Here is a 14,664-nt window from a genome sequence, read left to right as displayed (position 1 = left end):
CCGGACCTGAAGACAAGGAGAACAGACATACCGATCAGAACCGAGATGAAGGACCCGAAAAACCCGAATGACCCGAAGGAACCGATGGACATGAACACGCAACTCCCGGCCAAGCTGCCCGACGTGACCTCGAGCCATCGGTCCCATGGACTCTGGTGACGGATGGTTGACAGCTCCAAGGGAGGCGGATCACCCACGCATCAGACATCGTACCGGCAAGCCGTTCTATTCTTCCTTCTTCCTCTTCTTCTTCAAGCATCCAGACACGCCCATCATCATGCCATAGAATCATTAACATCGCTAAACTTCCTCGTCCACGATCGGGACGATCGCTCGGTGGCCCCGGGTCATGTTACGGACGACAAGGAAGAAGAAGCGGGCAGTGGCGCGGGCAGGAGCGCTCGCGCTAGGCCCGCGAACATTCATTAAACGTCATCTACCATCGTCATCGGTCATGTTCTGTCTCCTGTCTTCATCGGCTTGCCGCTTCGTAACAATATTTAGACTTTGGCGGCCTCTCCGGAAGCCTTGTTCAGCGCAGAAAATGTTGGCGCATTTCTCTAGCCCTTACGTCGTCATCGACCGCGTCAGCGACCTGAACTACAAAATAGTGCGCATGACCGCAAGTGGTTGTCGTTCAGCCAAAACCGAAGGCGCCGATATGTCTCCAGGATATAGCCGTGTCACTACCATCGGAACGACTAACGACTTGCCTTGTCGGTATGGTGCTTCGGCTGTGCCAAGGGAAAATGTAGCAGTCCTGAAGAAGTAGAAAAGAGGGAAGAAAAGAAAAGAAACGTTGGGCAAAACACTCGTGCCGGACGCGCAGCCGTTGACCAACAGAGCTCTCTACTTTCTCTGTCTGTTCAGCGCTCCGACAATAAACTTCCGTCGTAACAATATTGACTGCTTCTTTTGGTATTCTTGTGTAGGCAGGTCGCAGCAACAAACTTGTGCGGCATCGGAGTTAGTCCTGATATTGAAATGGAGGTTCGGGAAGACTACGGTGGGCTTGGAAGAACTTCGTGAGAATTATTCGATGTCGCATCCGAGAGATAACACGTTTGCTTGAAATGACTTTGAAAATGTTCAATTGAATTTCCACAGTGGATTCTTACATTGGATTCCTATGCTTAATAGTGGTCCTAATTTTCATTTTTGACGAGCTTTTCATCTGTGCAATGCTGACCGGTAACTCGATTTTAAAAACATGCTGAAAAATGTGTCCAACTTACCACCCGGTTTCCACTTTTTGCACTTCGTTGAGGAGTAGTCAAATGCAGTGCTCAGTATGATCGTTGCCGATATTGTTCCCAACACAGCTCTAAATAGAATAGAAATAAATGAACGTGTCTTAGGAAGGGTGTTTATTATTTGCGGCCATCATTAAGTGACGCAAAATATTTAGCCGGCTTTTTGTTCCTGGCTTAATAAATCATAATCAGCCGCACTACACACCGTGCAGGACGAAGGCCCCTTCTATGTTCCTCCAATTAACCCGGCACTGTGCATCCATTTATCCCCTGCAAACTTCATGACCTTCTGCCGCCCCCTGATACGCTTTCCTACCCTAAGCATCCACTTTGTTACACTTAGCGACCACCGGTTATCCTCTCTCCGCACTACTCTTCTTGATTTCCTCTAGAATGTCATTAACTCGAGTTATTTCAATGACCCACTCTGCGCGGTTGCTATCTCTTAACCTTACACCTACCATTTTGCGTTCCATAGCCCTTTGCTTTATCCTGAAATTAAGTAGAACCATTTTCATTAGCCTCTACGTTTCAGTCCCAGATTTGAGTACAGGTAAGATGCAACTGTTATATATTTTTATTCTTGAGCGATACCGATAAGCTCCTAGTCTTAATCTGTGAATACTTGTCAAATGCACTTTATGCTAATCTTATTTTTCTAGTTATTTATCTTTCATCGCCCTGATCTGCGGTTAATACCTTGCCTATGTAGACAATCACCCACCGCTTCCAGTGCTTCGCTACCTATTGTAAACTGCTGTTCTTTCTCGAGGTTGTTCAACATTAGCGTAGCCTTCTGCATCTGGATTTTTAGGCTACCTTTCTGCTTTTCCTGTCTGGTCATCAATCATTCTTTGCAGTTCATCCCCTGAGTTACTTAGGAAGCAAGTGTTATCAGCAAGTCGCAGATTACTGAGGTATTCTTTGCCAACCCTTATCGCCAACTGCTCCCATTCCAAGCCTTTGAATATTTGTTCTAAGCAAGCTGCGAATAGTACTGGGGAAATTTTCTCCTTGCCTAACACCTTTCCTTATAGGAATTTTATTACTTTAAGCGCAAACTATGGTTACTGTGCAGCCACTCTAGATATCTTCCACTACTTTCACACACGGCTCATTTAAACCCTAATTTCACAGCGCCTGTATGACTGCCGTGGTTTCGACAGAGTCAAATGCTTTTTCCTAATAAATGAATGACATGTATAATGGCTGGGTATATTACGATCATTTGCCTATCACCTGAAGGATAGTATGGATAAGATCGACAGTAGAGCACACTTTCCGAAAACTTGTTTTATCTTTTGGTTGATTGAACACGAAGGTCGTCGTGATTCTGGTAGCGATTGCCTTAGTAAGTACCTTGGACGTGACGGATGGTAAGCTGATTGGCGTGTAATTTTTATAGTCCTTAGCGTATCTCTGCCTAATTTCTGCTTTACCGCTTTAAGATTAACACCGTAGAGAATGCTCTATTTTCTCCATGTTATACTTCCGTATGTAGAAAACGTATGTGGGAAACTTGGTTTGAAGGCTTGTATACTTTGGCATCTTTTAATCAAAGCTTTCGTCTATTAAGATAGTTTACAGGTATCCTCTCTAACTATCCCACCACCTACTTCTACCGCGCACTCAGTAATGATATCCCTGATGGTATCATTCATCGTATCGGCACTAATGTTGTCTTCCTTGCCTAAAGCTGATTATGGAGATAATGAAATGTTCTACCTTCCTTCTAAATGCTAATTCGTCGACGGAATTCTTCCTTAATAATCTGTTTCATTCCCTTTTCAACTCTAGACTCATTTGAGACCTTATAATCCTGTGGTCATTGCATCGCTCTTTTCTGATCACCTTTACACAATGCACAATACAAGGGTTAGAATGCAGTATGAAATCTTTATTTTTATTTTTATAGTATTTTTCTATTTTTTTTTATTTATAGTATTTTTATTCTCCCCATTATGGCTTTTCCATGGTTGTTTCATTTGCTGAAAAAGGTATTCATGACTCTTAAGTTATTGCGATCTGCGACCTAAACTAATCCCTCCTGCCTGCTATGCCTAGAAACAATGCCCTAGTCTTCCACTGCCTGGTCTCCAGCCTGCTGTTTGTCTACCTTGGCACTGAAGTTGCCCAACACTACCATATACTGCGCTTTTATTTTCCCTATTGCCGATTTTATATCTTCGTAGAAGCTTTCGACTGTCTGGTCATCATGACTACAAGTAAAACAAGTTTTTTGGGCACGTTGGTAACCGGCAGCGAAGAAGCACAAACACAAAGAAAAGAAACATCCAAGAACAAGGACATGTTCCTTCTCGTTGTCTTTGTGCTTCTTCGCTGCCGGTATGAATCATGACTACAGCTAGGTGTGTAGGCATGTACAACCTTTACTTTATACTGCTCATTAAAATTGATTAAAATGCCTGGCACCCACTTATTAATGATGTGTAACTTATCTATGTTGCTGGCTATATCCTTATTGACCAGAAACCCTACTCCTAATTCTCGTCTCTCTGGAAAACCTCGATAACACAATACATGCCGGCCCTTAAGTACAGCATATGCCTCAAATGGCCTCCTAACCTCACTAAGCCCTATGATATCACATTTTGTACCCGCCAGTTCCTCGAAGAGGAGTGATAAACTAGCCCCACTAGCTAGGGCTCTAGCGCTAAACGTTGCCAGGGTCAGTTTCCAATGGCGGCTTGTACGGACGCAGAAATTTAGCAACCTCCGCTGCGTCACAGGTCTACCCGCCGTCGTGGTCAGCAGCTGTGCAGCAGCTGGGGACTGAAGGTAGGGAGTTCATACGAATATTCATAGAAGGTCGCGGCCTATTACGGCACGAAGGTGTCCAAATCCTGTTCTTGGGAGGGAGTGCGTTTTCAGAGCCGTTCACCTTCATCAGGTCGCACCCCAAACCTGTTTATGCCATTCCATCGACACGCGGACTTTTTTTCAATCCGGTGGAAATTGCGTGGCACCGGGATTCAGGGTCCTCTTGCACGCGAGGCGGGTGTTCTACCTCGACGCCACTTCTGCATTATAGTTTTGCGATTATAAATATTGCACTGTGATAAATATAGCTGCATTGTGATAAAAAATGTTATTTGTTTATTAACGTGCTAGAGTTAGGCCTCGTTCTCCAGAAACTCCGGTGTCACCGTTGTGAGCGAAGGATCCCGGTCATGGCTATGGCAGCGGCATTACCAGACATTGTTTGACCGTTCGGTTGTGTGACGTCACATGATCGCGTATCATGCCCGCTATGGCAGGAGCTGTCATCTCGGGCTTCTGGTTTCAGATTGAAGGGTGAAGCGAAGCGAAACCTACAGGGCCTTCCATTCCAATGTCAGAAATGCTAATTTAGGCCATGTAAGGCAAGCTCGTGCGACTTGGTTTTTTACACCTGTCTCAGGAGGTCGTTCAGAACACACGGTAGCTTTATTCGAAAGCATATGTGGGCCAGATAATACAGGCACAAATCAAGCAGTTAGTGACATGAACGAGCATTTGTAAGGAAAGCCGCGGACGGGAACCGTTGACACTGTCGGATTATACTCTTAAAACGGAGCTTAATGTCCTTCCTCTATATTTTTAACGGAGGAATTTACTTCCGTTCCCAACCTTAAGCATACCGTATGTTTGGTTATGAGACTCTGTCCTCCCTTAGAGCTTGGGCAGCATATCCTTTCCCTGTCAGGAAGTTGCGAGAGGATCTCTTACTCCCGTAGTACTTCTTTATAAGGCAATTCTGGTTTAGAATATCGGAGGCTCCTCTGATCAACCCTTCATATTTTAGATGAGGATCGGTATTGTTCGCCTCGGTGAAAGAGGCGGGTGAATAAGCCACGGATGCAATATGAAATAAAAGATGAGCGCTATAAAACATTTACGGTATGAAAAGAGGCGGTATCTTTTCTGCTATTCTTGCCATCGTGGCTTTGAGCAGAGGAGTGCATTTTATTATCAATAAAACTACCGAAAATTAGCCCACGGGTCCCCCCCCCCCCCCCCCCCCACACACACACACACTTCAATTGTAGTGTGGAAGGCCCCCTCGCAATCACCCGATCAGTTTTGTCTTTGTTTAATCAAAAGTTGTAGGAACAATGGCGTTTCTTGGCCCACGCATGCGTCTCAAATTAAACAGGCTCTTTGCGAAAATGAATTCATACTAACACGCAGTTACCAGTTCTGTACTCTTTCAAATAGAATATGGCGCTCGAAAATTATTTTTGTTAAACGGCTAGTAGGGACAGGGCTATGACTACGCTGGGGGGCTTTATATAGGTTCTTGGGCTATTTCTTTTTTCTTACTTTCTCTAAGTTAATTTTACTTCATTCACGGCAAAACCTTCCATATGCGACACGGCTCTGCGACAATTTGAACAAGTTCAAGTTTCAAAACTTGCAATTCTTCCTTGCTGAAATGGCAACGCCACAAAATACTTAGATTCCACTGCGCACCAACTTAGATTTGTTGAAAGTTAAATGAAGTTCTCATTAAAGAAGGTTATATCTATGTGAACAAGCACATTAGGTAAAACTTCACCCGCTGCAAGTCAATGTCGTGTTCGCACAAAAACCTTGCTTTTTTATTTCAGTATTAAACTGTAAGAAGAGTTTAAAGCCTCTTTAAAGTTATGCAGAATATGGCACATGTTTGCTGAATATGTACTTACATTACACAGATCTGAGTGATGCTAGCAGGTTCGGTTCTATTGGTGACGCAGTTTCTGACGACTACAGTAGACACTCCTTCTAGAACTGAAAGATGGCAGAAAAATACGTCACAAAACTTAAAGACTTGCATTTCCCGCGGATAAGCAATTACAAGCCTTCAAATAGAACTGCTCTTAATTCAAGGGGTGCGTACATTTTATTAATGCGTGGGCATGAATGATGAAGAGTGTTTTGACTGCTGTCTGGCAGTCTGGTGTAGCCAAATAGAGAGGGTAGAGGAAGAATGGGGCGGGGGGGGGGGGGGGGGGGGATATTAAGGAGAAAGAGTAGCAGCAGCATATTTTTGTGGTCCTTTTTTTCAGTAAATATTCTGTTAATTGTAGCAATAACTGTCATGAAATTACGGCATCCTTCAAGCACAAATTCCAACTGCTCTGTAGGATATACCGCAGGCTACTCCTACAGATCTTGAAATTCTTGGCTAAAAAGGCAAGAAGTTTGATTTTTTTTAATGGCCCCTTCCGTGGTCATGTCGGTCTCCATAGGGGGTGCTGCCTGGCAACGTAGGAAAGGACACCGACCTCCATATTAAAAAGCGAAAGACGTGGCTGTTCTTAAAACTTAAGTTTATGATTTGCACGTTAGTCTATTCTCATTAGGAGGTATGATGATGGAGGGATGGAGGTGTTCTTCTCGAGGTACTTATGTGGAGCGGGAAGCCTTCCTCTATTAGTATCTTGCTACTACTAACTTCCCCGGACTATACCAAGGAGACGAGCCTGTTTTAGGCATAAACCCTTTGTAGCAGATGCTCAAATTGGTCCCTTCCGCCACGTTGATGCTAATCGAGAACGGACCTTTGATTCTTTGGGGCTACCAGCACACATTGGAACAGCAGGTATTTTCTATCACACCATTTGACCCTTTTAATCACATTACGTGGGTTAACAATTCTTGGTGTTAAAGGAAATACACGATGAATGAACTGTTCACTTAGGCGAGTATTGCATTAACACTCATGCTTAGCATCAAGTTGAAAGCGGCCCCTTTACTGATTTTGCTAAAGCGCTCTTTTTCACGCTCATTCTCTAGAGTGTCAGCGTTGGGGGAGCTGCACAGCAAAGGATATGGTGACAGGGAGGCATGGCTTTTCAAAGGAGATTCTACTTACACGTATTTGCAACTTTTTGGAGGTCTTCCTCTGTACAGTCAGTTATAAAACACACACCAAGACGTACGCCAGGCCACTGTCCATCTGTGAAGTACTTTGAGAAGTTGCTAGACTGAGATGGAAAAATAAAACGAAATTGGATTACCATATTTTTCTTTTCTCAGTGTAAGATATATATGAATCGCGCACGCTTGCGCGCCCACCAAAGTTACAGTGCAGATTTACAAGCAACAATTTCTTTAATAAGAGTTCAACCGCACCAAACTCCACTCTGGCGCTTCTGAATACACACTTGAAAATATGGATGCAGACTTTCTAAGTATCCTTTTGAAATCCCGTGTTTGCGGGCTTGCTGCTAAGCAGCCATAAATGATTTTTGACAACAAAAAGGAGGGCAAGTTTATTTCTTTGTCTGTGGTATCAGTGTCTACTAATAATCAGGAGGCTGCTAGTAAGAGCTATCCGAAAAAAAAAAAACGGCAGCTTGACAAAAGCCGACAGAGCCTCGTATAAGGCAACAGTGACCATACAAAAGAAACACACACAATACATTATTTAGAGCTCTGATACACACATACGTAGTTAGATAATTACATCTGCATCTATAATATTGCTTGGGGCGAAACAACAAGAATACAAATAATCATGAAAAATCAACGCATACAAATAAGCACCAAAATCACTGGCACCGTTTTGGCAGGAATGCGTTATGGTGGCGTTGTCTCGTTTATTCTTTTTTTTTTTCAAAGTCAATGTCAGTTTGCTGTAATGATCCAGGACGAACTTGCGATATCGCAAAAAAGAAAAAAGTCTTTAATAAATGCCCAAAGATTTTACACATCAGTTACGGCCTATCGATTTCTAGCGCGAATAAGGGGAATTACTGAATTTCAATGAGCCTTACCCGCTTGTGAGAGATTTCAAACACCGACATCATTTCCTCAACAGGACTTGGGCTGCCTGTCAACTGCAGATAAATGCTGCAGTACTGGGCCCGCACTCGCTCCATTCCATTCTCGCCTTGAAACACCGTCTCAATGCACTCATCATACGCGCCGGCTTCGACGGTGTTCGCTTGAAACAGGCCGGTCGGGAACTTTCCTGTCGCATCGATCACTGCAAGCGAGGATATTCAGACAGCAGTGTACGCACTCAGTGGATAGTCGTAATTCCCTTCGAGGTTGCTACATTGCTCAGCGAAGCGTAATATCGGGATAACTGCATGGTTATTGACTTTGAAGAAACTCGGCAGCAGATGTGGACACTGACGTGCGAATGTGAACGCAATGCTGAATAGCAACTGAAGTTTGTTTTTCTGGCTGATATAAGGTCAAACAACCACCGCCGTAGCTCAAATAGAACAAAGCACGGTGCACATAACACAGAGCTCAGAGCACAGTTCACGAAAATTTGAGGTTGTAGGTCCACCTCCTACCTGCGGCATGTGTTTGTGTTATCTTGTACTTTTTAATCAATAAATATTTTCCGCCATAAAATTGTTACACCGTTGATTTCTCTCCATTAATACAACTAATAAAAATATACAAGCGTTCCTCAGTGCCTCTCTTAGTTGCTGTGACTGTTGGCCTTGTTTTTTAACGAGACCCTCAGTATCTTCTCTGACCCGCTCAGATGAATAAAAAGGGCAAGGGTTTGGCAATTTAAATACCATACGTAGAATTCCGCTTCTGATTTCCTCGTTCTATCATGTTACACATCATACTCGCACTAAAAGGCCGCTGCTGACTTCCAGAGTTTGGCCATGTGTGACATAAATACCCACCAAGGAAGAATATGAGACAAAAGCCGCAATAGCTCAGTTTGACGACCAGCGCATGAGGAATTCGGAGGTCCCGCGTCAGCGGCGGTCCCTGTGGCCTGCGTTTGGTTTTTCGTCCACTCTGTAATTTATTGCCTGTGAGCCGAAAAATCACTTCACTGTTTATCTCGCGTTTTAGAACACCCCAAAATAAAGGAGAAAAATTCCCTCATGATTTCCCTGGTTTCTATCACTGTTGGCTTCATTGGTATGCATGTTCTAACGAGCCCCTCTTTACACACCCCTGGCTCGCTCATCAACTAAGCACTTTTTTTTTTCGATCTCCGAGAAAGTAGGCTAGCTGTGCGAGTTGTCGTATCCACCCTTCGGTCACGCACACGTCTGTGCGAAGAAGTGTGGAAACACGTAGGACCAGTCGGCAGGAAAAGTGGTGTACTGAATTCAAAATGATATGCAGCGGATCGCCCATTAGGTAGATCTGAATTTTCGTAACCAGTAGGCTGAACTATCGCAAACAAGAAGCGGGAGGACAGGAAAAAATCATCCGAGCATCGCCATAATTTCGCATTCTAGTCGTTATTTGGGCACTGCACCGTCGAAGAAAAAACAAGGGATTGCAAAACCCGAGAAACGGAGTTCAATTCAGTCGTTCAGTCGTGTCTGACTCTTCGTGACCCTATGGACCATATCACGCCACGCTTTCCGGTCTCTCACTATCTTCCTAACATCACATAACTTCATCTGCAGTGCCTCGAGGATGCCATCTAACCATCGCGTTCGCTGCCTACCCCTTCTCCGGCGACCCTCAACCTTTCCCAACATCAAATCTTTCTCCAGCGACTCCTCTCTTCTCATCAGATGACCAAAGTAGCTGAGCTTTAACCTTAGAATTTGACCCTCCAATGAGCAGTCGGGGTTTATGGTCGACAATATCGACTGATTTGATCTTCTGGCAGTCCAAGGAACTCTGAAGAGTCTTCGCCAGCACCACAATTCAAACGCGTCAATTCTTCGGCGGTCAGCCTTTTTCCCAGTCCAACTCTCGCATCCATACATCAACACTGGAAAGACAATAGCACGAGTTATACGGATCTTGGTTGTTTCTTTCATACTGTTTGAGAAACGGAGAGGCACAGCTAATTAGGACGCAAACTACAACAATATTTCCTCCTCCGGAAAAACCACTTTTCGAGAGGAAAAATAAGGCAGAGAGCAGCAATAGATGGCATTCGTAATTGAAGTGAGCCTATCAGGAATACCTAAGAAACATCATCGTTTTTTTTTTAATAGAACGTGAAGTTGGGCGGCCATATTAACTAATGCCAGAAATGCATAAGAGTGGTCCCATGTGTTATCGTTACAGAACTTACAGAACTGTGAACAAATGCCTGCAAACAGGACACACATCGTTTCCGGTGTGAATATTCATTCCTTTGTCGCCGCCGAGAGGCGGCGCTGCAAATAAAACTTTGAGAAAACTTCCTTTTGCTCTATGGCAACACACGGTGCGGTCTTGCGAGTCGCCATCACTAAACCAGGCAAGGACATCATCACAATGGCACGTAAAAGAAACCAGATTGATATGTGCCACCGCACTTGCAACTGATTATTGCACTTCGGAAACACACTGGACGAATACGTTCAAGTATTCCATACCTGCACCACTTTTTGGCAAAATTACCGTGTATAATATGCGGAGGAGCTTTCAAAAGGCTTTAACATGAGTGCTACCTCTCTAACCATAGATTAACTGTTATGAACTTATGGCATAATGAGCACTTCAGATACCATTCTTAAAATCAGAATAAAATTTCGTTGCAGTTTGCCTTTAATGCGAAGGAAGGGAGCAAAACGCATAACCGTGGCACCTATTACTCTTTCTGTCAAAAAAATATAGAATCCGTTTTATAATGAGGCGTCGGAATGCACAAATCTTATAAAGCTTTCATCGCAGTGTATTTATACACTTACAGCACCATGCATGCTCTAAATGATTGCAGTTTGCGAATTATGCGAATTATCGCTATGTTCTTTATTTGGCAAGTCTTTGTCCTGCTGCGTTTCGGTACCTTTCCAAGGGGAAGTGTTTCACGTAACTCGCGTCCTGCGCCACCAGGCGTTCAAGGTGATAGTTGGAAATGGAAAGGCAAGTGGACCAACACTTGTAAACATTTAAACACTCCTAAGGTCAATGTCGACTAGTATACTACAGCCGCGTGTTTCGGCGCTCTTGTAGACTTCCAGATGCTTAAAAATGCAATTTGATTTCCGGTCAAGTTAAGAAAATGCATTTCAAATAGGTCGCAACAAGACAAAAGACAGAAAGCCTTGGAACATAAAATGTGCCGATATGCAATGCGAGTTTCAGCACTGCTTTTCTTACCACAGTGCATGCGGTATATAGTTTTGCTAGAATTGAGAAAAAACAAACTTGTAAGACGATTCAGGCGAGCATTTTATGCTTGAGCTTTTTTAAGCGCCTTTTAGCTTTTGTGACGCATCATTTAGCACAAAGAAACGTGTAGGAATGTTCTCGTGTACCTCGGGATTTCTAAAATTAATAATGCTTTTGGCATTAGGCAAAAGGTTGAATATTCACCACTGCAGTATTCAACCACGTCTTGCCTTAAAATTATTATGAAATATAAGCCTGAAATAAAAAAAAAAGACACTTGATATATGGGGACCCAGAAGGCTATGAATGCGCGCAGGAAAAACATAACGAACTGTGTTTTACAAATTTCAGATATACTATGGTCAATCTTTGCGAGCAAATACAACTGCACTTCATCGGTTTTGCTCAGCATATGTCGTTATGACATTTGACGTTACATACTCCATAGGGTCACTTTAGATCTTGGACACCAGGGGAAAGTCTTAGCAAATGTCAATAGCCCGGAGTACTTTTCTCGGCTCGCGCGAACAAAATCTTTTTCGAGAACCTATTCTTTCGATCTGGTTTGTCCCGATGATGATAAAAAGAAAATAAAGTTCCTTTGTGTCTTTACGCTCTTCAAGCTTGCTAATCCTCAGACTGCATTAAAAAGCACTGGAAGCTGGTACTGTCATATTGAGTTGTAGGCACGGACAATAGCTTTTCAGTAGCCAGGATGGCTCGATGTCCTAACCATTGCTTATCAGTATATTCATTTTTACAAAAGCCCTCAGAATATATCCATTGAAAGTGACAGAAAGCTAGCAATTATTTAAAGCAAGATCAAAGTGAATGCAATTGGAAGCGCCCATGAAAGCACAAAGTTTTTAAGATGAACTAAACGGAAATAATTACGGTCCTACCAACTCCTAGAAGAATAAAAAGCCATTATTGAACCGAAATTTAATGAGTAAAAGTAGAATAGTACTCTATGCCTATATTATATTAAATTTTATGACAGTTTTCAAAATATAATACTTTTTTGTCTCCACTGCATCTGTTTTTAAGTTTAGGATCTCAAGACAATTTCGTACATATTCGAAGGAGCTAGACATATTTAGGGGTTTTACGAAATCACTATGGCGGAAGACGCATTGCTAATTAGATTCAGCAGATTTTCGGTCAAAATCAGGATTAAAAGGAATGTTTACTTACTCCGCAGAGCCCACGGTTCCAAATTTTCGAGAGCTCTCATAAACTTCAGAATCCCTATGCTGCACTCGCTGGATATGCCTGAGCGCAGGAGCTTGCGAGCGATTAAACTTCCGGAGCTGGACATCGTGTTGGTGATGAAAGCTTTCAAGGCATCCAAAGCCCCGGGCTTCGCCGTAGCCTTAATGGTGGCTTTCGTGTTCGGGATACTGTCGGTTATCACCGTTGGCATGGAGAGATGGCTTGGTGCAACTTGTGAAACGGCAGAAGTTTGCACAGCTGATGAGGATTTTGCTCTGCACTCGCATGTTCTTGGAAGGTTTGCGGCCACGTGAAGATAAACGATCAATACAAGGCACCTGGCTTTCTGATGCATTTCGAAAAGCAGCGAACTCCTTTTCGGCAACACTGCACGGCTTCGACAATTACACCCTTCTGTACAAGGCAGCGATGATGCATGCGCATTAACAGCTCGTCCACAAGACTCTCCTCGGCTTGGTTTGTCTATACACTCGCTTGTTTCAGTCGGTTGCACACTTTCTACTCCAAATATAGTGAAAGAAAACAGCACAACCGTTATCACTTGGTTACAAATCTACAGGCCCAGCACCCACTTTACAGTTGTCCCGCCTGAAGCTTGCCTCAATGAGGAACACCTCACGTTCAAAAGCATACCAGATGGTCTACGGATGGCTGCTGGTAGTGACGCTGCGATCGACCTTTCCACTGGTCTAGTGTGTTGTTCTCGTTGATGAACTCTGAAGACTTACAAACACCGCTCGCTTGCACGGGACTGCGTACTTGGATGTCGCCACCTCTGTCCTATTAAAATGGATAAAGCGTCGCCTAGATGCGCGCATGATCAGGTCACCGCTCCGCATTACTTTATCCTCTACGTGTAACTGGTAAGGCGTAAAAACCAACATGAATCTTGAAGGCATAAATGCTTATACTGTTGTTGACTCTTGAAACCGCACAAACATGACGTAATTTATCATTCGCCTTCTCAAGGACGAGGAGAAGTGCATATGAGAGCTCCTGATACAAAACAAGGTTTCATCCCCCCCCCCCCCCCCTTCCTTATTTCACTTTCAATAAACAGTGTCCGGAGAACCATCGACGACATGTACTGCACTTTGCTGATGTTTTCCAGTTGTTTTTTTTGGATGTTACAAAATCAATAATGAAATTGACAAAAACTACGACGGGCGCATTCCTTGCATGGCACCATTGACACGAGGAATATAAGTGCGCGAACAGTTAATCTGAAAAATAAACGATGCAGTTCTATCCTGCTACAGGCTTCTTGGAGAGCAGAAACAGGTATTCTCTTGCCTTTTCGCCTTTTTAGAGCAGGCCACTCTGGCTTCATGTCGCTGGTTTTTCCGTGCATATATAGTTACCTTCTACCACTAACTTGGTCGGATTTAACGCAGAGCAAATAATTTGGAGAGGAATTCCTGGATAATAGGAAAAGAGATTTTTTTTTCTCTTCTCAAGGATTTTCAACGCGGCTTCAAATTTATTATTTACTTTCTCATATATTTAGCGGCCGACAGTTACGCAGGAGCCCTTCAACTCTCGGTGGCTACGTCGTCGGTACTTGACCTTGCAGCAACGCGGTCTGAATTCTTGTTTGTTGGACTTTCAGTGTTATGCTCATGTAGATAACTTAATTGGGAAATTTTAAAAGCGCGGAAAGTGAAGTATATTTTACTGCATTACAATTACTGCGAATACCCTAACAAGCAGTTTAGCTGGTTTCAAATACCAAAGCACATTTCGCAAATATTCGCAACGCAATTGCACAAATATTATGCATCGTCACGAATTTTCGTGGTATACTTTAAAAAACGCATTATCTTGAGGGAGCTATGCAAGGAGCACGTAAATGAACATTTGTATAGTGTAAAATGATCACGGTTGTTTGCACAAATTAAGGGAACAGTTGCTCAAACTTGGCTGCAGAGGAAACGCTCTAGAAATGATAATCTCATCCTTTGTTTTCCAGGCATTCTACAAGCGTACCTACGGCTTGGATCTGCCGTCCATATGCCCACTAACGGAAACGCCACGCGCCAGCTGATCTGAACGATCGCTCAGTATCAAGCATTCTTTTAAGGGCGTTAGCTCTTACTACTTTGCCGGTTTTTCGTGTATCTCCGTCACTCTCAGATTCAAGATA

At 43.4% G+C, this 14,664-nt stretch overlaps 1 protein-coding gene across 1 annotated transcript in view; it reads right to left on the bottom strand.

Moving 5' to 3' along the window:
• LOC146207708 (nose resistant to fluoxetine protein 6-like) overlaps positions 1–12,606 on the bottom strand; it is a 36,718-nt gene extending 24,112 nt beyond the window's left edge. The window contains exons 1-3 of the mRNA XM_084577330.1: positions 12,483–12,606; positions 8,018–8,229; positions 7,171–7,225 (exon numbers count right to left, since the gene is read on the bottom strand). Coding sequence (XP_084433456.1) covers positions 7,171–7,225; positions 8,018–8,229; positions 12,483–12,606 — 391 coding nt within the window. The remainder of the gene's footprint in view (positions 1–7,170; positions 7,226–8,017; positions 8,230–12,482) is intronic.
• Positions 12,607–14,664: the final 2,058 nt, after the last annotated feature.

Source organism: Amblyomma maculatum, chromosome 1 (assembly GCF_055883805.1).
Source record: "Amblyomma maculatum isolate TAMU_Amacu chromosome 1, ASM5588380v1, whole genome shotgun sequence".
Classification (NCBI taxonomy): Eukaryota; Metazoa; Arthropoda; class Arachnida; order Ixodida; family Ixodidae; genus Amblyomma; species Amblyomma maculatum.
Note: the sequence above shows the minus strand (reverse complement) of the source record. Positions and strands in the feature narration are given on the sequence as shown.